This window comes from Lissotriton vulgaris, chromosome 6 (genome assembly GCF_964263255.1).
Source record: "Lissotriton vulgaris chromosome 6, aLisVul1.2, whole genome shotgun sequence".
NCBI lineage: Eukaryota > Metazoa > Chordata > Amphibia > Caudata > Salamandridae > Lissotriton > Lissotriton vulgaris.
In genome coordinates this window covers 368,462,017-368,486,330 of record NC_141694.1, presented here as the reverse complement: position 1 = coordinate 368,486,330, position 24,314 = coordinate 368,462,017, and the positions used below count along the sequence as shown (strand labels likewise).

At 41.4% G+C, this 24,314-nt stretch overlaps 1 protein-coding gene across 1 annotated transcript in view; it reads right to left on the bottom strand.

The window, feature by feature from the left end:
• The window catches only part of MYT1L (myelin transcription factor 1 like), a 1,231,183-nt gene that overhangs the window by 64,878 nt on the left and 1,141,991 nt on the right, over positions 1–24,314 (bottom strand). Inside the window, exons 15-16 of the mRNA XM_086926390.1 lie at positions 22,065–22,180; positions 9,148–9,216 (exon numbers count right to left, since the gene is read on the bottom strand). Of these exons, the coding sequence (XP_086782516.1) occupies positions 9,148–9,216; positions 22,065–22,180 (185 nt within the window). The remainder of the gene's footprint in view (positions 1–9,147; positions 9,217–22,064; positions 22,181–24,314) is intronic.

Sequence of the window (24,314 nt, the reverse complement as noted above, 5' to 3'; positions counted from 1 at the left end):
TAGCAAATAAGTAGCATCAGCAAAAGCAAAAATAATAGGCCAGACACAAAATATATTGAACAAAAACAAATGACTAAGAATACACAGGATACAGACATGCATGTAGAAAGGGTAGTCTAACAGTGAGATCATGACTCAGTAACTAATAATGAAGGTATCCATTCAGCAACATCTTTTAAAATTCTTTTTAAGGTGGTAGCCAAAAGACTAGATCTAGTTTCAGGAGAAATTGCGTTCCATATTCTGGGGGCCAGGCCAGAAAAGAAGCGGTTATGAGTTTTCTTTTAGTTGAACTTCTCTGGCTAGAACAATAAAGAGTTAGATCTTCTTAGAGGGTGATTCTCTCCTGATAGTTTAAGTTGTTTAGCCAGGTAGACAGGAGTGATGTGATGAAGAGCCTTAAAGGTCATGCAGGCTATCTTAAAATTAATTTTAGCTTCTAATAGGAGACATTTGAGATGTTTCAGGACAGGTTTAATGTGGTTGTGTTTGCTGGACCCTATGATGAGTCTGCAGCTGAGTTTAGTGTGGCCCTTAACAGAGCCAGTCTAACTTTTGGGAGCACGGCAAGGGTGGCACTTCCGTAGTCTAGGAGGGAAGTGACTATGAATTGGACTGTCAACTAAAAGTCATCTGGGAAGAAGAAGGGTTTGACTTTTCTTAGTGTTCAAATTGAAATTGTCTCTCTTGGTAGTTTCACTTATGTGATCTTGCATATTCAGGTATTTGTCCAACGAAATGCCTAACGATCTAGTAGAATCAACAACATGTGGGGTGCAGTTGAGTGGTGTAAACTGTTTGAGCCATTCATCTGTGGGAGTAGAGAGATTGCTGGGGGTGATCAGGAGAAATTCTGTCTTGAGTCTATTTAGCATAAGGTGATTGCGGGTTAACCACTGTTGGGTTTTCAATAGGGTGCAGTTTAGCGTTTTGATGTCTTCAAATGAGGACGTTTTCAAGTATAATTGAATGTCATCCATGTACATGTAGTACTGTATGTTTGAGTGTGTAAATATTTTGGTAAGGGATTCCAGGATCAAATTGAATAGCATCAGCGAGAGTGTGTATCCTTTAGGTACTCCAGTCAATACTGGAATAATGTCAGACAGGGTTTGATTGATTTTTATTCCTTGAGATCTATTTTAAAGGAATGGGGAAAACCAACTTAAGACAGGACCAAATAAACCCATCCTTTTCTCCAAGCAATCTATCATGTGGTCATGTTTGACAGTATCAAATGCACAGGAGAAATCAAGGAATATAAGTAGTCAGGGTTCGTTCTGATCCAGTGGTCTCAAGGAATCACCTACAATGTGTATTAGAGCCGTTTCAGTGCTATGGCCTGTTTTGAAGCCAGATTTGCGATGGTCAAGGAGCTGAAACTGTTCGATGTGGTTGCAAAGTTGTAAGTGTACATATTTCTCTCGATGTTTTCCTAGTGTCATAGTGTTAGTAATAGGGTGGAAATTGTTGAGGTCAGACCAGTCGACATTTGTTTTTTGGGGAATGGGGTAACTTGCCCATATTTAGGCAACAAGGAATCATACCCTGGGAGAGAGATGCCCTTAAAATCTTAGACCAAATTGGGTGTATGAAGGATCTAAGCTCTTTGATGAGTTTGGTGAGTAGAAGAACTTTGAAGTTGGTTGACAGATTAATTGCTTTTAGTGTTTTGAGTATCTCAACAACGTCAGGAAGTCTGGAGTTAGCCCATGCAGCATTATTTTATATAAAACACATCAGAGAGGGGGGACAACATCCTGTGAGGCATAGGGGGGGAATTGAAGTGGTCCTGCCTTAGTGGATATTGAGAGAAAGAAGTAGATTTGATTCAATCTTCCTCTTTTTTTCAGTGAAATGAGCAGAGAAATCTTCACCACTTGGGAATGTCAAATTATCTTTAAGGTCTTGGTTAGATCTGCCGCTTGATTGCTGGTGGATTATTTCAAAATTATTTTTGGGTCTGTTTTTGGCATTGTCCAGTTGTGTCCTAAAGTAGTTTGCTTTGGAACTACGAATGACCTTGTGATAACAACTTATCATTGACCTCAGGTGCTGAAGGTGTAATGTGGAAGGAGAGGATTTTCATGCTCTCTCGCCAAGCATTAACTTCTGCCTAAACTCATTAAGGTCACCACAGAAACAGGGATTAGAGTGTCTAAGGGTATTCTTTTAAGCTGCTTTGAAACAATTGAATCAAGTATCTCTACCAGGGGATGGATTTAGTGATCAGTGAGGTCATTTATATTTTTCATGTTTGGAGTTGGAGGAAGAAGATTGTTGCTCATGGACATTAGATTGGCTATGTTGATTTTTCTAAAGTGTCTGGATCAATGTTTGGTTTTGTGAGGTTGCCTTGTCTAATCAGTGCATTATCCAAGATAGATAAGGAGGCTTGAGAGTGATTGGACCAGTTACATGGTGATCTGAATTCTAGTTCAATGACAATTTCCTTGGCGATGACTAGATCAACGATTAAACATCTGGAATGGGTTGGCCCATTATAAGACAAGGTAAGGTTGACATCAGGAAGGAAGGACTTTAAAGTGTTGAGTAAGGGGTCATATGGGTCGTTCCAGTGAATGTTGAAATCCCCAAGGAAGATCTGGTTAGGGGGTTGTTCCTTGTTAGAGCAGATGATTTCCATTAATTGTTCAATGAAAGGTAGGTTATTTCCGCTGGGGAGGTAATTCGTGTAGAGTTTGCATAACATCTTGTCAGTGTTCCAAATCTTGATCCCAAGTTAATCACAGGAAACAATGGGCCATTTGTGCCTGCTTTAGGGTGAGTATAGTGCATTATATGCATGCAATACCTCCACCAGTTATTTCAAATCTATCTAATCTGGTGATGTCATAGTTATAAGGCACAAGAATATCCAGAATGGTTAAAGAGGTGTCATTGAGCCACATTTCTATTAAGATCAGGAGGTCAAGGTCTTGTGTGAATATGAGATCCGCAATGTCAGCAGCATGTTTTACCGCTGATCTGCAGTTAAGGAGCATAGATTTTATATGTGATTTGGTTACTAGCCACTCTTGCTAAGTTCTGGGGCCTGTAGTAATTTATGTTTATTTATAGTACTAAAGTTGATACTGGGTTCTCTTAGTGGGTTGGAATGAGTCAGTGAAGATAAAGACTCTATTTGTGTGGTGTTATTTGATAACAATAAGGAGTGATTTCAAACATTTGAAGGATCATCAGTAACCCTCTGGGGTTAGGAGTGGGACTTGGGAAGGGGTCTCAGCAAGATGGGTGGAATCTTTGTATTTGAGGACTCAAGCAAGGAGTTTCTATAAAGTGTTGGAGAATTAGTTTCTATGTGACTCTGTTCTGTAAGAATCAACAGACAGGCAGGGATTCCAAAGCTTCTCCAGCTGTATGGTTATTTGTATAACGCTCTGTAGGTCATGTTTAACTAACTGCAGTTTGTGTTTGAGATCGATGAGCTTGTCCTCAAGGGAAGGGCTGTCTACAAAACAGTTGGAAGTATATGATGGAATGAGGTTGGAGATTGGAGAAAGAAGGTTATAGAGAGCTAACATAGTGGTGATGTTAGGCAGAGGGGTAGAAAGTTGACTTAAATGAATGTCATATGTGGGTATTTTACTGTGTTGGTTTGTCACTGTGGGTGGGATGGGATGGGGGTCGTGGTGCTTGAGTGGCCATAATGTGGACACCAGATTCTTTAGTAGTTCAAGTGCATTTTCTAGAAAGCAGGCAATTGTTAGACCTGTCATTTTTTATGTTGCTGTGGGAAATGATCCTCAAGCAGTGGGCATAATGTCTAATTCTCTCATGAACTGGGGGAGAGGGTGAGTCGGAAAAGTGGCCTTCTCTAAAGGGGCAGGAGAGATCATTTAGAAAACCTGGATTAGAGCCAGCAACAATGGTTCCTCTGTTGGAAATCGAGGAATTGTACCGGAGGAGCAAAGGAGATGCTGTGACATTGGGACTGGTTGAAGCAGGTGTTACAATTGCTGTGTGGGAGGAGGAACGTTGATTTAGAGGGGGAGTGGAGATATTGCTTGATAGAGTATTTTTTATCTTCATAAAGGTTTAGTTGAATAGTTCAAGACTGCGATTAGATGATTGTATGAGAACGTTCCCATTGTTATATAAGGAGATGGTTACTTTGACCCCGAATCCAGTGAGGGTATTATGGAGAATCAAGTTTTTTTTAGTGGTGTTAACTTGGAGTTTAGAGGTTATGGTTCCTATCCATTGTACTGGAGGTGAAGAAGAATTAATTGCTAACACAATTCCTTCAGATGTGCCTAAGTAAGTATTCGGTTTGTGCGTTTTGGGGTTCTGTTTGAGTAATTTCTGTTTGAAATTTTTAGTTGCATGTTTTGATAGGGGAGTATTTAATCTTGAATGCATTATGACCTACAAGTGATAGCAATTTATCACTAGTTTTAAAGATATTCGGAGCCATGGTGGATATTTGTAAAATTAGACTATGTAAAAAATTATGAGAGGTTTAATGGAGGAAAAGTGCGGAAAGGAACTTACATGATCATGGGCGGAGCTCTTTGGTATTCTTTGGATATTCATGAAGAATATTTTCAGATATGGTTGCCCTCTTGAAGACTATCAGCTGATTATGTGCCTGAGGTCATACAATTCTTTCACTGTGAATAGTTAGTAGTGGTGCCTAAAGGAACCATTATGGATCATGGTGGGATTAAATACAATATAATGATGACATTCATGAAGAATATTGCCAGGTATGGCTTTCCGGTTGGAGACTATCAGCTGAATATATACCTGAGGTCATACAATGTTTCCACTGCAAACACTTAGTATAGGTACCTATTGAAACCTTTATCGATTATGGTGGGATTGGATGCCATTCCAAGATGGCTGACAAATTTGAGATACAAATCTAGTTAGTAGAGGTACATAATGAAACCTTTATGGATTATGGGGGGGTTAAATACCATTTCAAGATGGCTGACTAATTAAAGATGCAGTTCTGTAATAGTATTAGTGAAGCCCTTCTATGCTTTTGATGAAAGGATTTACCATCAGTCCTTTGTGTATTTTGCTGTATTAGTGAAATCGTTCTATGCTTTTCATGAAAGGGGCTGCCATCAGTCCTTTGTCTATTTTGCAGGATGAGAAAGGGCCATTGTTGTATGAAGGGATCATTATTATGTGGGAAGAGTAAGGATCCCCAAAATGGAGGGACTGATAAAAACAGTAGGACACTAAACAGTAGATATTGACAACAGGCTAGGCTCGATCCATGCTACAAGAAGTGGATCTTGAAAATATCAAGAGTAGATCTTGAAAAGAATCTGAGCATGCTAAGCTCCAACACACCAAGAGCCATCAGTAGATAAAGTGCGGAGAGTGTCAGCAGTGAATGGTATGGTGGGGGTCAGAGGACGGCTGGCAATCAGCTCCAGTGAGGGTCAGGTTCCTCACCACCTGGCTCCAGTCCAGAGAACCAGGAGGTTGAAGAGGAAGAAGGGATGGCTCCTGATCTGGAGGGGGATTGCTACCGGACCAAAGCATGTTGAATTACACAGGAGGGCAGCAAAATGAGCGGCAAGGATGAGCATCAAGAAATACACCCAAAAGGTAGGTCTGTGCATCAAGGAACAGAGACCATAATCTGACACTGTTCCAATGCTCAAACTCAAAATACCATGGGTATGACTTTTATTTACCACAACAATGTTATAAACGGGATGTAATGGGCCTTTACTAATGTCAAACACTAAAGTACTTTGTAGAAAACACTAGGAATACACATTGATTGAAGAGATATTTGTCTTACAATTTAGAAGATGTAGGGGCATATTATCAAGGGGGTTTATCTCCACTTTTTTGGCTTTAAAAGCCAAGAAAGCGGAGATAAAATTATCTCCCTATTACCTAGCTGTCACTAACACAAGTTAGCGACAGCTAGTAGGAGATAGCGACCATCTAGGGCCCCACTTTGCATGTCAGTGATATCTATCACTAATGACATGCAAAGTGGGCGTGCCACGATGTTAGCGACTGGAAACAGTCGCTAACATCGCTATCTCCTATTACCAACATTTGGAGATATTCGCGCTAAGCGCGAATATCTCCAAAAGCTAACACCTGCCCTGAGCAGTTCTTAGCCATGTTATCCAATGGGAGGTGGATAACATGGCTAAGAGCATTAGCTCGGTAATGAATGAATATCGCTGACTTTTCAGCGATATTCATGCATTGCGGCCGATTTTTATCGCATTTGCAATAAACCTTGGTAATACCAAGGTTTATCTGCGATAAAAATCGCCGCAGCTCTGCGGTAAATTTTTGTCTCTAACCAAACAATAGCGATAATTATCGCTATTGCTTGGTAATATGCCCCGTAGTGTCTTGTGATGTTTTATTACAGAAAACCTTTGGATCATAATGGACTCCGTAGAGCTGTGACATAGGTGTTAGAGCCTAATGCCATGAAAGCTTGTTTAAGAATGTTGCGTTTGCAGTTACACGCAGCAGAATAAAGACATATAATACTTAGCTCCGTGTTTGGCGTAGCCATTGGTTGGTATCCAGGCTGGGGAGGATGCTACAAATGGCGCAGAGATAGAGGGTGGGTAACGACAATAATAGTCGCACTCTCCCAGAGACTTTGCCTTGGTCCAAGCATATTACTCGTGCATGCCATGTGTGTCGCTGTCAAAGAATAGAATTGATGCTTTATGCATGTGGAGTCATAGTGCACCTCCAGCTGCTGTAAAGTAGGTGAAGACCACAAAAGCATTGCAAACAATTTACACATTGATGGTCGAGAACCTATTGGTCAGGCCATACATAAAAGTACGCTCTGCCATGCAAGATAAAGTTGTATATTATACGGAGTGTTAACGCTGAAAGTGGATTTAACCCTGTTAACAAAGCACAGCCACTGATAATCCCTACTTGCAAAATAATTGTGCAAACAGAGCACTGCAAGCCAGAGATCAACCAGGTGCAAATTGACATTTAGAAAAGAAGAAAAAAATGACTCAGTGAATACACTGAGGAGAGTGATCGTACCATAGCACTCAGTGAAGTTGGCTCAAAGAGAAGTGTTCTTGTTGTGTTTACGGAACCATTCATACCTAGAGTGGTTCATTCACAATGTTGCCAAGTGGGACTCAGAACAACTCCAAAGGTCTTCAACGATTAAAGAGCCAAGAGCAACTTTCAGAATAGTGACATTTTTCTGATGGCAGTGAAGAAAGTCACGTTTTCAGCTATCATTAAAGATGAGTTAGAGGCCAGCACATCACACGGTCTCACCAATCAGTTTACTACACAAAGTCAAAGTGGTCCACCAGCGATGGCAGTTTCCACACCGGTCTACAACTTTACTGCATTCCTAAAATCCCCATCACCTTTTGATACCACCAAAAAGAAGCTAAATATTGGTGATAGATGGACTGCTTGTATATATCCATTTAATGATTTCCTTGATGCACTTTAGGAGACTGATAACAAAATGATTATCAAGTATCTTAAAAATCTTGCTGGTAATGGTGTGAAAGAAGTCATAGAAAAAATGCTTAAAACTGGCAATGAAACCACATATTGTCAGATTGAAGAAATGCTGAATCTCAAGTTCAATCCAGTAGCAAATGTTGATTCCAAAAGATACATTTTCAGTCAAGAATACCAAAAGTTGGTGAAACCATTGATGAATTTGTGGAGAGACAGCGCAAAATACAATGTCGTCCTAATGGACATGCCAACCACCAAAGTTAGAGATGTCCACCAACCCCAAGGACCTCTTTTAACATTGGCAGGAACCACCATCACAGCGACTCCTGTCAGCGTGTAAACATTTGACAGATGGCTCTCTCAAGCATGCTGACCCTCCGCCAAACTTTTAGAAAGTTTTACAATTTTCTAAAGCAAACTCCCAAGACGGGCGCTTGCTGCTGAAAAATGGAAAACTATTGACTTCCCCCACCAGGGAGGGTTTCTCTCATGGTGTGAGCGGTCATTGATTTTTTTTACTGTCCATTATAGATAGGTTTTACCTATTGGTAACAGACACCAGACAAATTCATCTGATCACCCACACTAAATAGGGTGGGTAATCAATTGGCTAACTGCTGACAGTCCATTCTACTTTGGGCCGTCAGAGGAGTATGTCAGTAACAGCAGCATAGAGTACAATCTGTCTTTGATCTACTTTTGGTTCACTGGCCTCTGAATGAAAAGGGTGGACTAAAACTTTGGTGGAGAGGGTACTCCTTTGCTTCATTGCAATGGAGCACCCTCTCCACCAAACTCTAAATCAGGGCCTGAATACTTTAATAATATTCGTTTCCAAATTTAGTTATGTATATCATTTTTATACACCAATTATTTTATTGCTCATGTATTTGTACTGAACTTTAAAATTTTGGGTCAATAGAAATTATATCTGTGCAAGTATTACCTTGTAGAATGTTTTTGCTGTTGGGATAAGTTATTTTACCTTGGTCCTCTGGAAAACTAGTTTCTGATATATTGGATCATTGATGTCAGAAAATGCACAGGTTACTCATGTGTACAGGAGCTGTTTGAGCAGTGTATAGAACAACCTGTGGCAAATTGTTTGACTTCTTTTCATGGAATCCCGTCAGTTGACTTGCCTGTTTGTGTAATTACCTTGTTGCGTATACAGTATGGATTTCTAACTGTTTATTAGGCTGTACTGCCACTGAATGTGCCTGTCTGAGGAAACCATGCACAATTGGCCCCAATGCATGTGCATCATATGCACAGCTGATATTTGCATTTTAATAGTGTGAATTTTGCTTTTACATAAATTAGACAATTTAGCTGGCACAATCCTTTTGCTAAAAGACTGCCTTTGTTAATCAGACCCATATAATGTTGAGCACTACACAATGTCAATCCAAGCCATTTTGCACTTTATAGGTCCTACATAACATAAGATACATTTACATAAAAATGTAACATAGTACAACACATAAAGTTATTGCATGCAATAAACTGTTTAGTTGTCATAATAAGACATGTACATGTACACTTTGTGTTAAGGCCATTGGGATTCTTTGATATTTTACCACCACTTACTCAACATTACTTCTTACAGTGATCCCTTTTTATTGCCTATTCTAAATGACCCATTATGAGGAAAATGTTTTCTTCACATCTTACTTCAGTTCTTGAGAGCTGGTGGCCATCATGTTTCGAATGCTTTTGTCCGCCAGTGGGCAGCTAGAAAGGCTGTAAGACATGTCAAGCGTTACAAGAGAGTGGTTGTATCAATAAGCTAAGTTCTCTCAACCAAAAAAAACATTCCCATAACTCATGTAAACATATACATTTAATTCTGGAAAGTAGTGTAACAATAGTTTGTATTAATATTCATGTAATTTATGTAAAGGAATATATTTGCGTGTAATTCTCTATTTACGTGAATTTCACTACAATTTGAGACATTGAACTCTAAAGTAATATTTGGATTAGATTCTTTAAGCATTAAGAGTGGTGACATTTTCCAGTGGTGGGGAATTCGTTGTGTTATAGATAGAGTGATATCTTGAACAACCAAGAATTCCTTGCACAGATAGAATATATATTTCAACACAGTATACAATACTATGAGATGCAAGCTGTAAAATTTGAAAGAGTTCTCAAAATGCATGAAGGTTTAATTTTGACAGCAATTTGAAACAGCCAAAAGAGGTTAGAATTACTACTCTAAAAAAGCTAAAATCCAGCCAATACTAAAAATAAATGGAGTGTAGACAGAGCGCTGTTCTAGAAGTAAATACCATAGCACCCTTTCAATTATTTGATTTACGTCCTGTTCTGCTTCCCTGCCACACTTCCACTCCTACAAGGCCATTCTTTTGAGTCATCCCCTTCTGTTATACCCTGTAATATGTTCATCTAGTCTATGAACTAACAGACACTTTTGTCAAACCAGGGAAGTGTACGTTTCTTCTAGAAGGAGAAACTGAAAGGAAACCATTGCTGAGAGCTTAAAAGGACTGTGCCTCACAAGAGGCATAGCCTTAGGTGGATCATAATGCCCTTCCCCTCTCTCAAAAATGGTAATATATTGCATATCATTCTCAACAAATCGGCACCACGGACACCTTTCAAGTATATCATTTTTCAAAGAAAGATAGTCTGCCAAATCCAGGATACAGGGGTCTAAACGTGCGCAGTGAGTTAAATTCACATTGAAGAGACTACAAGACTATTAAGACAGTTGTTTTCCTGTGTAAAGTTTTTGGAACGTGTAATCTTTTAAGGGCTAAAAACTGTTTGGGGATTTTCACTTCAGAAATAAATGTTGGAAAATGTGTTTTCTACTACAGTTGGTACACAAACATATGTTATTGGATCACATTTTTTTAACTACCATAGACACTTTACATTGTTATTTGACTGGTACATATTTTTGCACTTCAACTGTCAGGTTTTTGCGATTCTGCCATCAGGTGGCACTCTTGAGGGTCCTGTGGTGTCAGATGGTACACTAGAATATGACAGAACTTCTTACAACACATTGCATTCCCAGGTCCACATCACACCCCAATTAGGGATTCTTAGCCATCAACCTGATGCATCATGTTCATTGTAGACCTTTCTGTCTCCGAACATACGCCCTGGCGGTGGTATTTTAATTCCCTCTCTTGATTCCTGATTCCCACAGCCTTTCTGACCCTTGTTTACCTGTCTTCTGGACTTTTAACTCTCTTGCTCCAATCTGTAGTCTGTTCCTAGCTTTCCTGCTTGCTGTCCTGTCCCTCTTGTGGTTGCTAGTCTTTCCCTATCCACATCACAGTTTGGCCTTCCCTTCTTTGGCCGTTTCAAGTTTCCTTGCACCAGTTCCTTGCACCTGGCTCTCTCTTGGTACTTGTGCTCCCTGAACTTTCACCTTTATCAGCCCGAGAGCTCACTGTGCAGTAGCTCACAACTGACATTGTCCTGAGACTCCTTGTGCTCTGTTGTGATCCTGCCTCTGAATTTCGTCTTTTATGTCTGTTTCTATTGTTATTTGATTCCATTTTCCTGTTCTGACTAGTTATGTGTGTTTCTTACCTTGTTTATCCTGCCTCTTTATGCCTGTGATTGCCTTTCTCTGAATCTTATGTGGACCAGTTCTGAACTGTCCTGATGTTTGCAGACTGCTTGCCTTTTGTTCTGTGCCCCTGTTTGTCTGCATTTTTCTGTCTGCCTAGTTAGAGTGTCTTGAGTGTTCCCAGTCCTGTTTTCAGTATTCGTATTTCTGTGTATTGCAGTCCTGCTCCTAACCTTGATTTGTAGTCCTGCTTTACCCTGAGCCCAGTTTCTGTTTTGGCATTCCTTCTTCTGTCCCCTGTTGTCCTGTTTTATGTTTATAAAATACTCTTGAATATCATTGTTTCCGAGGTTATCTATGTGTTTCTGAAACCTTGTACCTCTTGTACAGAGCTCCACCCAGTGCTATTTCTCCCTAGGAACTGCTTGGCACCTCCCACACTTTATGAGATGAATCTTTTCCTTGCTTTCTTATTAGTTACTTTCAGCTCATGGAGAGCTCTCTATCCAAAGAGCATACAAGCTATAATGTATGATACTGTGTCTATCATTTTCCTTTTGGCTTTATGTTGTAGTACTTGTGTTAAGTTATGGTTTCCCTTTACAGACTTTCAGTTTCATGATCACACTCTGTTCCTGTTTACTCCAGTGGCATGTAGTTCATAGAAACCTATATAGGATATCCGCGTTTAGACATCATAGACTGTGGGATTGGTGTCCAGACTGATTCCAGACACCCCCACCGGGTATGTTCGCCTGTATACCAGCTAGCTCACAGTGCCACTGAAAACTCCTTTTATCAAGGAGAGAATAGTTCTTGGCAACTATCGAACATGACAACTCTGTCCCATCTGGACATTTTCGCTCAGTCACTCCTGCTCACTTTGTCTCTGAAAGAATACAGAATAAACGCTGGGATGTTTTTAATAAGCATTTATTGAACCAGTGTCACTCTAGTGTAAAATCGGTGTGCTGAAACAACCATATGACAGAAACAGATATAAATGATTATAAGCACCAACAGAGTAAAAGGAGGGTACAGTCCTACCATAGTGCTTAAACAAGGAATGCAGGCAGGTATATAAATACATGAGAGTAATAATGCGTACTCCTACGATGCAACTCTAACTAGATGTACCTATGTGTACCTAGCATGTATGTAGGTGTCGAGCTAAGAATCCCCCTAGGCTGAACCTAACCTCATTACCTGAAGTGAGAGACTGTGGAACCCTGTCTTAGTCTCGAGATGGACACCCGGCGAGGGATGTCAGACCACTGTGAGCTGCAGTGTCTGTGTGCAGTAACCTAAGTGTCTTGCGTTAGTGTGTCAGTATGGAAGTCCTTTTTTCCTCCCCTCACCGCAACAAAGATACCTTCAAAGTGGTACCTTCAGGGGATCTACTTTATTGTGTCATGTTGGACTAGGATGATGGAAAGAATGACCCATAAACATAGTTATTTTGCAGGAGATAGAATATCCTTCTGAGATTCCAAGAAATCTCATGCATAATGAATGAGGCTAGTTTTCAGAGAAAACCCCACGTCATTTAAGCAGTACGATAACTAGGTAAAAGGTCAGTAACAAGAACCGTTACAGGGGAAATATAGGTGAAAGGTTTGGTTGAACTCTGAGCCTATATCGGGGTACCTGTATGAAACATATAACCAGGCGTAAGTTTCTGTCTTTCCTTCCTTTCCAGCCTTCATGTTATTACTTGTATATGTTTCCCTCCTTCCTTAGAAATCCCTTGCCCTGCAGTCGGCAAACACCTGCCTGTTACCATGCCCTGTCCCAACTTCTCTAGATTCTGGCATTACCATGTCAACCCAGATCATGGAAGAAAACATAAATGCCCTACTCATAAATCCTTGGATGGATGCATTCATTACTAATGAGTCACTTATCTGCAGGAGCAGCAACGCTCATCACCACCAGCCACACTGAGAAGAGGGCACAGTTACCAACATTTGAAGAAAAAGGAGTGTGTATTGTACATTTAGCATTCATAGTGATTAATAATACCAGAGAGCGAAGCACTGGCAAATCATGGCACTTTTATGAAACTATGCACGATGGTATTTAAGAGAGTCAGTGGTTGCCAGTAAATGACCATTTAATTGCTGGGATGATTTGTGTGATTATTGACATTGGTCAAGGAACTTTGGAAGGTTTTAATAATTCCTTCCTCAATAGAGTTCTTTTTGCCAGGTGGCTTCTTTATCCCCTGCTAGTTTTCTTTGCATGGATTAGACAATATGATGAGCTTATCATTTTTCCCCAAGAGTTACCATTTCTTGAAAAAACATACTGCTCCTTGTTGTAGTAGAAAATCTGGTCCATATGTATGTAAAGTCACGACTGGTGCATATGGAGGTTTTGGGATTGCATCAGTCCCAACTAAATGTAAATGTAAATGTTTTTGTACTTGTATAGCGCACAGCTACCCAACAAGGGTCTCCCAGCGCTTGTACTCATACCGCTGAGGAACCCTTCCTGGCTTTCCTTGTGAAGTGTCCCCTCCTGGACACCCCCATGGTGAAACCAGGCATCCCCAGCGCTGTTGGGGGCCATTGTGGAGATTAAGCAAGCTATTGCCCAGAGTTGCAGCGTGGGGCCCATGATTAGAACAGGCACTGAGGCGAGAATATCAGGTCAGAGGAATTTATGAGCCCAAGACGTGCTGAGGCAGGAATCGAACCCTGGTCCCGGGCCTGAGCTCTGCATCAAGGTCTGCCGCTCTAACCATTTGAGCCACACTTCTCCACTAACTACGCGTTATTCTTTATGATTCTATATTTTGCCGGCTATCAGGAGTTTTCTAGCTACCCAGAAGAACTGCAAAGTCATTTTCAGAACACTTGAAGTACATGTACACTGGTACACAAGTGAGGTAACTGCTGTCTGGCTGCATCTTCCCATTGTATTGGTTTGCTATATTTACCTAATCCCTCTTTGATGCCCTTATTACAATGGACCACAATGGGGTGATTTTTTGGTGCTCCCACAAAACACTGATAAGCTGGGAAGTCTCATTTACCAGGTATGGTAAACATCTTTTACAAATGAGTTACACCATTCAGATTGGTGCCTTCAGCACCAAACCCTGAATACTTCAGAATCCACCATGCAGGTTTTTTTTGTTAGATTGTGGTAGATTTGTCTAGCCAAGATCTATTTGAGGACAATTGTGGTGGGTGAGGTCATTACTGCACATTTTACGATTACGATCCCTAAGCAGGGCGGGACTGCTGTAGCAGGCATCAGGTGTTTTTCCCGGGAGGCTGGAAGGGTGGGGGGCATTTTTAGGTCAAGCCTGGGCAGCGCATGCTCTGCTCTGTGAGGCATGCTGTATTCAGGTAGGGATTTGAACCTCCGCCTATATTTTTAATTGGCTTGCGTCATTGTCCATTGTAAACTGTGGTTGTTCATTGGTCAAAAGTCTTAGTACCGCCTTGTCTCATTTTGTAACCTCCCATGGTGACACTCCACTCCAGTTACATGAGTTGTTACCCGGTAGACTGTAATTACAGCGTCCGAGTCCTATTTCCTTAAATAGCTTTGTCCTGCCTGGTGTTGCAGGCAGGACACTCTCTCTCCTAATGCTTTTTATTATAGCACGGGCACTGGCGTTTGCAAAGCAATAGGTCTTACACTTGCGAGAGTTTAAGCTATTAGATAGTGGCAAGGTAAATGACACATCCTTTTATTTATCTGTTTTAAAAACAATACACAAATAAAAGGCATTGTCATTTACAATGGCAATAGCTTAAACTCTAATAAATGAGAGACCTATTGCATTGCAAATGCTTGTTGTTACTGGTAGCTGGCTTTCCAGACGTGCTGCTCTATTTGTACCCAGCACCAAAAGCAGCAGGGGGGCTGGTCTGTCAAAATTACCAGTCCAACCTTGTTCAGAAGCTGACGGCTCATTTCTAATCAGGGCCCATGAGCAAATTTGGTGCACAGCCTGCAGGTTTAATTTAGTGTTTTAAGAGCTTGAAGTTTAACTTTAGTTTTGAGGTGGCTTCCAGACCACACATTTTTTGTAGTGTTTAACGATTGAATGCAACTCATCATGTTTATCCACCTGTAACAAATTAAGACACTTGTTGGACTTGGCCCTTGCTGCAGTGTCATCCCTGAACTTTTCACCTTCCTCCTGTATTTTGTCTGACCTGTTTTTGTTGGTTTTATGACTCTGGGCACTTTACCATTGCTGATCAGTGCTAAAGTGCATATGCTCTCCCTGTTGTAAATTGACGTACAGATTAGTGATTCCATGATTGGCTGATTTGGTTTACTTGTCAGACCCTAATACAGTGCACTAAGTGTGCCCAGGGCTTGACAACTAAATACTGCTGGTGGGCTTGCAGCACTGGTTGTGCCCCCCACAGAAGCAGCCTGTAAAATTGTGTCTCAGGTCTGCCATTGCCGAACCTGTGTACTGCCATGTTGACTGGGCACGTGCATCCACTTGCCCGTCCATAAACCTTCACTTTTCTTCATATTAGACACCCCTATGGTAGGCCCAAGGGCAGGGTGCAATGTAAGTATAAGGTAGGACAAGTCCTGATGTGTGTGGCATGTCCTAATAGTGAATTCCAGCCATTTTCATTTTTCACTATTGCAAGGCTACCTACTTCCCATAGGCCAGAATGGGTAGTTTGATTATTACATCTTATAATCCTAACTGACTCAGGGAACATGGTAGAAATTTGAGTTTGGTATGCCTGAACTCAGAATGATAAAATACATCTTTTAGTGAAGTTGATTTTAACATTCTGTGTTTGAAAATACCCCTTTTCAAAAAGTAGCTGGCACATGCATCAACAATGCCTTTTGCGATTCCTTATTAGCAAAAATAAGGATTCGCTAATAAGTAATAGCAAAAGGCTATGCATATCGGTGTGTAAAACAGAACTTTGAAAAATGCACGTTAGTGCATTTTTCAAAGTTTTGCAAATTACCATGATGTTTAACTTCATGGTAATTTTCTCCCCCTATTAGCGAAATCGCTAATATTTTTACTTCAATGCATTGCATTTAAGGGATTTCAATTTGAGACTCCTTAAATGCAATTGCAATTTAAGTAATCGCAATTTAGAGATTACTTAAATTGCGATTTTTGCATTTGGGAAAATGCAAAAATACCGGTCGCAAAGGGGCAGATTCTGAGAATCTGCCCGTTTGTGACCGGTTTTTGCTTTCATGCATGTGGGCCTAGGTATTTTCTAGTCTAACTATCCAAGCCTGCCTTTGCTAGGTTGTGCATTTGAGTGACCGGGGCTGGGGGATTTCAGGAGACAGGGTGAGTCAGCCCAGTGGCCAATAGAGAGATCTGCATCTAGATGGGAGGGAGGAGTTGCACCTGGGACCTGAATAGGACTGTGCCTGCCCTCCACAATGCTGGCTCCACCTCCTGTGGTGCGTCTGATGTCTCTGCCCTGCACTGTGAAAGGAAAGAAGGAGTCATGTAAACAGAGCGCTCCAGGACTGACCAGAACTGGTTTGGACTAGGCAAAGGCCTCTCTGCTATCAGAGAACAAAGAGAAACTGTGTATAAAAGAGGGGACCCAAACTCCAGAACTTTAGATCACTTTGAGAAACAAGAAGAAACATTTGATGAGGAGAGGAACCGGGAGAAACAGAGGAGAAAAAATCCCTAAGCTGAAGTGCTGCTTGGGGGATTGGCCTGCAGTGGTTGCCTGACTGCCAAAGAAAGGAGAAAGGAACTTTGTGTGTGCTTTATTAAACTTGTGAAGGATCTCCAAGGGCTTGAGAAAAGATCTTGCCTCCTGCTGAAGTCTCAGGGACAACAGACTTCAACCACGAACTCCCCAAGAGTTCTTTGGAAGTGCTTGCAGCTGTTATGGGCCTTCTCAGAGACTGCGTGTCGCAAGGAGCTGGAAGCGCGACTCACAAAGAAAAAGCATGTCGCGTTCACAGCCGCTGCCATCACTGAACAAGGGTGTTGCCGTTGTGGCTGTCGCATCGCATCGCAGAAGCACCTCGCATCCATGGAGAAGCGAGCCGCAGCCACTGTCGTCGCATAACTGAACAAGGGTGTCGCCATGCAGCTGTCGCATTGAGCCGAAGCGTCTCGCATCATCGGAGAAGAGTGTTTCCGCCAAAGCCGCTATTGTTGCATCACTGAACAAGGGTGTCGCCGCTGCAGCTGTTGCATTGAGTTGAGACATCTCGCAACATCGGAGGAGCATGTTGCATCAAGAAGAAGATGCCATCTTTGTTTCTTTTTTACCGGATCTTCATCGCATCACCGTCTTTGCGTGTGAGAAACTACTGCATCACCATCCCTGCAACACTTTCGTTGTAGAAGCGTTACGCATCTTAAGGTACATTGACTCAAAGTGTCGCATTTTTAAGATCTAATGAGAACTAAGCTAATTCTACCATTTTAAGTACAGTATTGTGGATTATTGTTGTGTGTGGTCTTGTGTTGGTATCAAGACAAAATATCGAATTCAAAATATAGAATTACCAAAATATCGAAGTCAAAATATAGAATGGACAAAATATCGAATGGACAGAATATAGTGGTGAAAAATATCGAATTTAAGGTAAGTAATTTAATATTGAATAGTAATTTTTATCCCTACGCTATCCAACACTTTCCCTACTGTTGCACTCTCTGGAGTGGGAATAGTAATTTTTACCCCTACGCTATCCAACGCTTTCCCTACTGTTGCACTCTCTGGAGTGAGAATAGTAATTTTTTTTAACCCTACGCTATCCAGCGCTTTCCCTACCGTTGCACTCACTGGAGTGATAATAGTAAATGTTATATTTATTATTTAATTAATTTTAAATTGCTTTTAAGACATTTAAAAAAAATCAATATTTTGACTAACTATATTTTTTAAAACTATATTTTTTATTCGATATTTTTGTACTTACCTGTTTGTAGATAGGAGTTCGATATTTTTGCAGTCTATATTTTTCTTCAATATTTTGGTAATTTTATATTTGTGAATTCGATATTATGTCAGTGATCCCTTGTGTTAAATCTATATAAAAGAATACTTATTTTTAATATACAACTTGTGTGGTGTCCATCTGTAGTGTTGTCACTGGGTTACTGATTGTGTTCACAAAAGCTTTACACACTGCCTCTGAGATAAGCCTGTCTGCTCGTGCCAAGCTACCAAGGGGTTGAGCAGGGGTTATTTTAGGAGTGTACGTCCTTACCCTGACTAGACACAAGGGTCCCTATTTGTCAAAGGTACATACCTCTGCCAACTAGAGACCCCCAAATCTAACAACACCCTAATGTGAGGTGTAATTACCAGTGAAGTTTTTTCAATAACATCATGGCCTAGTGCTTGTCCCTCAAACAATCACAAGTAACATGTGGCAACAAAGTAGGTCTAGAACACACCATTGGCCCAGGCACCCGAATAAAAGTGGGCCCCATTAGCAAATCAGAGTGCTGAAAAAGTATAACATTTGCAAACTAGTTTTGAATTTTTAAAGACATGCTGCATATGGTGTTTTGCACTGTATCATACACTGCATGCATTTGAGCTTGCTGTAGGTAATGCTTGAGGTATTATCCGAGAAATCAACAGTAAAAACCCATGCACCAGACCATAAAACAAGCCCACAAACTGCCAAAAAACTGGCCCTTCTGACACTGCCAGCTTGCCCAATAGAACAGTCTGACGCTGATTAGCAAGCAAGCAAAAAAACAAAATCCAAAAAATGTGATTGTTTGCATTTTGGCTGAAATGTTTTCAAGTGCATTCAAGTGTCATCAAAGACTAACTGTGCTTAGAAAGTGAAATTGAAAAGATGCAGGTCTCTGGTGAACATAGTACATAATATGTAACAATATCACATTGCATTATTACTTGACGTACAAAATAAAAATGACGCTATCTGTTACCAAACACTGTTAAGTTTTCACTCGACATGCAAAATATAAAATATACGAATGGGTACCATAGTGTCTTAATTCTTCTTTCAAGAAACTGATATCTACAGTGTTTCATGAATACTGCTCACACATGAAGAACGAACTGTAAAATACTTAAGGCTACTAAGCACACACTTAACTCTGTAATTTTATATGTTAGTGCATAAGATGCAATCAGCGCAACAGAGATTTTTTACCCACATTTCCATGAACTGCATGGCTCTATTCATGACCACTGCGCTGGTTCATGATCGGGCTTTCAACCTCCACACGCCTGTTATGTTATATGTATTTGTAAATAACACCTTCACCCGCTAATGGTAGGTTGGTTAATTGACATGCCAGGTCTTCAGCTTCTTGCAGTATTAGAGGAGAGAGGAGGAGGCTCTTGCGGTATTAGAGGAGAGAGGAGGAGGCTCTGATGTGGAGTGGGAGTTTGTTACATGATTTAGGAGTGATGCAAGAGAACGCCTGTCCTCCTGATCTGGTCCTGTGTATGGGTGGAATGTGTGCATGTAGTAGTGCTGCTGAGCAGAGGTGTCTTGTTGGTTGGTTGAAGGAGATGCGACTGTTCAGGTGGTTGGGGCCTGAATTGTGTAGTGCCTTAAATGTGTACGTGAAGAGTTTGAATTAAGCGCATATAGGGAGCCAGTGTACTTTTCATGAGGTGTGGAGTGATATGAGGTCTGTGTGGGAGAATGAGGATTAGCCTGGTTGCCTAGTTTTGGATGGTTTATAATCTTCTAGTGAGTTGTGTGCTGATCCCAGAGTAGAAGGTGTTCCAGTAGTCAAATAGCCTTTAGTCCAAGTGCTGCTTGGTAGCCATTTGAATATGTTCATCTGCATCTTCAGGGTATGGAAGCAGGATGCAGAAACTTGTGTGGTCATGTCCAATTTGTTGTTGATGATTATTCTGAAGTTCCTGGTATGGGTTATGGATGTAGGTGTGGGTCCAAATTCTGCATGCAACCAGTTAGAGTCACATGGTGAGCTGTTCTGGCTGAAGATCAATACTTCTGCCTTGACAATGTTGAGCTTGCAACAGTTGACTTTTATCCAGTTAGTGACTTTTGACATGCAGGCGGGGATTTCGATTCTTGTGGTGGGGGTCTTGGGAGAGAGGGAAAGTGTGAGTAGCATATTATCTACTTAGGAGAGGATGTTGATGTTGTGTACATGGATGACGTTGGCCGGAATGATTATGTATACATGGAAGAGGTGGAGGCTGCGCGAGGAATCTTGAGGCACTTCACAAATAAGTTTGCAGGTGCCTGGCTTACAGCTTATGTTTTATCCTTTTAGAAGGAACATATCCACTATAGAATAGGTCCTTGGATGCCAATCTCATGCAGGTGCATTATGAGGGTAGGGCGAGAGACCATGCCTAATGCTTAAGAGAGGTGCAGGAGAATGAGAGCTGCTGTGTCTGCTCTGTCAAGGGTCATGTGTATGTCATCTGTAGTGGAAATGAATGCTGTTTATGTACTGTGGTTGGGCCTGAATTTGGACTGTCGGATTTTGAACAGTTGGTGGTTGCAGAGGTGGTCGGTGAGGCATTGGTTGATTAGTTTCTCAAAGACCTTTGCCGGATAAGGTAGGAATGTGATGGGCCTGTAGTTGGGCAGAGACATGACAGTGGTATGCTTCCAGGTCTCCAGGAATGTGGTTGAGTCGATTGAGATGATGAGAAGGAGGGTGCCGGCATATTTCCAGCAGTCCCGGAATGTGGTTTTGTTGATCGAGGCAATGAGGATGGGTGTTAGTGGTTTGCTGATCGGTAGGAGTCCTTTGGTGAAGAGGTGTGGGAGTTTGGATGGTGTTCGTGTTAGCAGTGATTCCAAAGGTGGGAAAGGCAGACTACAAGGTCAGGGTTTATTAATCGGTAGTGATGATGTTGAGTTGCAAGGGGGACAGGGTTTGTTTGAGGGTTAAAATTGTTGTACACGGAGGTGATTTTCTTATAGAAGAATTCCGCAAGCTTGCTGTAAAGGTCTTGTGAGGGGTTGATGTTGCTAGCGGTGGCAAGTGAAATCTTTGATGGTGGCAAAGATTTCCTTGCTGCTGTAAATGCTGCCATTGATGGAATCTGCAAGAGCTGTGCGATTGGTGTTCCACATCTGCTAGTGGAGCGTGTTAGGGCTAATTTGAAGATGTATCTATCAGTGGTGTCTTGACTTTTTCTCCATTTGTGCTCTAGTTGCTTGCAGTGGTGTTTCATTAGCCTGAGTTTTTTTGTGCACCAGCTAGCTTGTGATTGGGCTCTTTTTCCAGTTTTTGGGGTTTTTGATGGCTTTTAGAAAGTCGCTGGTGTGCTCAGGCCTGTGCTTGTTGAGGTTCAGCTGTGACAGGTGTTCCAATGTTGGTTTGTTTGTGAAGTTGAGGTGGGTATTCTGAAACTGACGAGGGCATGGTTTGTCAAGGTCATAGTTTCTGGTTTGTTGACTGTGATGCTACTGATTGTAGGGAAAATCAGGTTCAGTAGGTGTCCGGCAGTGGGGGTGGGTTCAGTAGCATGCTGGATGAGGCCAAGGTTTTCTAAAAGGGCCACAGAGTTTGGGTCAATGTGGTCTCTATGTAAAAGTTAAATACTCCGAGGAGGATGAAGGTGCAAGCATTGATAACAAATATGTGCAAAGATCAGGCTACCTGTTTTAAGGTATAGTTATAGTCTGTAGTGTATATACTTAACTCAGAAATGTTCTCACCTATTGTTTGATCTGCAGCCAGCACAACTTAGAAACAAGTTGTAGTTGACACACCCTGTTTTTGAGCTTTTTTATCTGCAGCTCATGCACTAATTCAGAACATTTCTGAGTGATACATATGTGCTTTAGACAGCGCAATATCTTAATAAGTCAAACTATGCACCACTGCATCCATTTATGCAATACCCACATGAGATAGTGTGTGATCTGCAGACTTGACTACTTTCAAACAAGAAGCAGTGGTTGCTGCTCCCCCAGCAGCTTATGCCCATAATAAGTGTATGATCCTATAAACTGGTGCACAACTCCATTCTGCACCCATGTGCAGTGTTCATGATTCAGAAAGAAAAGGGTAAATATCAAAAAGGAACTCCAAATTGTCACTATATTTTGTGCTTACTTTATTAAATCCTTTTTGCTTTCTTTGCATGGAGGGTATTTGAGTTTGGGGCTTGGGACATCACCAGGATACCGTTGGTCATCCAGGCCATCATGAAATGGATCCAAATCTTCAGGCTGTAGGCAAATATACAGGTATTAGTTCCAGTTAGGCGAAGCTGCAAAATACACAGAAGAAAAAAAATGCACAGTAAAGGTCTGTATATCAGCACTCCACTGCAGAGAGCAGAATTGGCTACTTACTTTTAACTATCTGCTTTTCGTCAATTTCTTGTCTGTTCAAAACTGACTTTCTACTTTTATTGAGATGAGATCAAGGATAGGTATAAAGATTTTAAGATTGCTGGTCCAGATTTAGTAGTACCCCGTATAGGAGATTAGTATATTGGTTGAGGAGGGTGAAACCCTTCTCAAGCAACAACCATCATTTTTGTCAGGGTAAAATACAAGCAAAGCCAATTTACCCTATGCACAACAAACTGGTTGCTTTGCACAAAGCAGTCAGGTTTAACTATGAAGCAATGTGTTTATGCAGTACTTCAAACAGTAATAAAGTGGAAACACCACACAAGATAAATCCCACGCCAGTTTAAAAAAATTGAGAACATTTAATAACTTATTTGACACCAAAATTACAAAAATCCAATTAGCAGAACCATAGGTATGCAATTTTAAAGTTATAAGTGAAGATAGTGCCTAGAAACCAAGTGCCCACTGTTGTTTTCTGTTGCAGTGTCCGACAGCGATGGAGTGTGGGACCAAGGGGCATATTATCAAGAATGGCGTTACAATTATCGCCGGTTTAGTGGTAGAAAACTGCCGCTAAAGCAGCGATAATGGGCTTGATAATATGCCCTGGAGAATTCCAATAGAAGCCCATGTTCACACCAGAGTATGAACAGGGGGGTATACCCATGTATAGTCACTGGGACCTGGGTTGTATGTATGCTAAAAGGAAGGGGTCCCAGTGTGTCAAGGGAACTAATTAAACAATTGAAACACAATTACTCAAAAGACAAATGTTTTAGATCCGCACGGTTTAATTCACAGTGGGATAGAGTATCTTATACATATAGTAGAATGCAATAAACTGTATTAACGTCATACAGTGCCCCAAGGTGGGAGAAGGAACGTGATAGTGAGGATAACGTGAAGTGAAGGGATTACGTGACAGTAAAATCAGTTGTTTAGGCATATATACGTGACACCAATGCGGTGGCAACAACTTGTATATCACATAGTAACTTGTTCAAATACAGGCATACTACACCAGGTACAGCATATATACAATATTGGTGTGTAGTTGCCACAATAAAAACAAACAGTCGACGTTTCGACCCTCTTGAGGTTGCAGGATCGTTTTAACCTTGCTGTGGGGTCTTCATCAGGACCATGGAAGGGGAGTGGGGGCAAAGGACCGCAAGTCAGCGTGCTGCTTGGCTCACAGGTGGCGGATCAGATGAGTTAAAAACAAGTAGGCAGATACCGCATCGATTTTCGGCGGTACAAGAGTTGTCAATGATCGGAAATCGTCAATTGCAGGCTAAATGGTCTGCGGGATGGGTCGATTTGGGCGGCACCTGAATGTATCAGTGATCGGTAATTTCCAAAGTCGTCGATTTCAGACTGATTGGTGTGCGAGATGAGTTCGGTAGATTGCTTTCTGTGGCTCCGTGCGCGCACACCAATCAGTCTGAAATCGACGACTTTGGAAATTACCGATCACTGATACATTCAGGTGCCGCCCAAATCGACCCATCCCGCAGACCATTTAGCCTGCAATTGACGATTTCCGATCATTGACAACTCTTGTACCGCCGAAAATCGATGCAGTATCTGCCTACTTGTTTTTAACTCATCTGATCCGCCACCTGTGAGCTAAGCAGCACGCTGACTTGCGGTCCTTTGCCCCCACTCCCCTTCCATGGTCCTGATGAAGACCCCACAGCAAGGTTAAAACGATCCTGCAACCTCAAGAGGGTCGAAACGTCGACTGTTTGTTTTTATTGTGGCAACTACACACCAATATTGTATATATGCTGTACCTGGTGTAGTATGCCTGTATTTGAACAAGTTACTATGTGATATACAAGTTGTTGCCACCGCATTGGTGTCACGTATATATGCCTAAACAACTGATTTTACTGTCACGTAATCCCTTCACTTCACGTTATCCTCACTATCACGTTCCTTCTCCCACCTTGGGGCACTGTATGACGTTAATACAGTTTATTGCATTCTACTATATGTA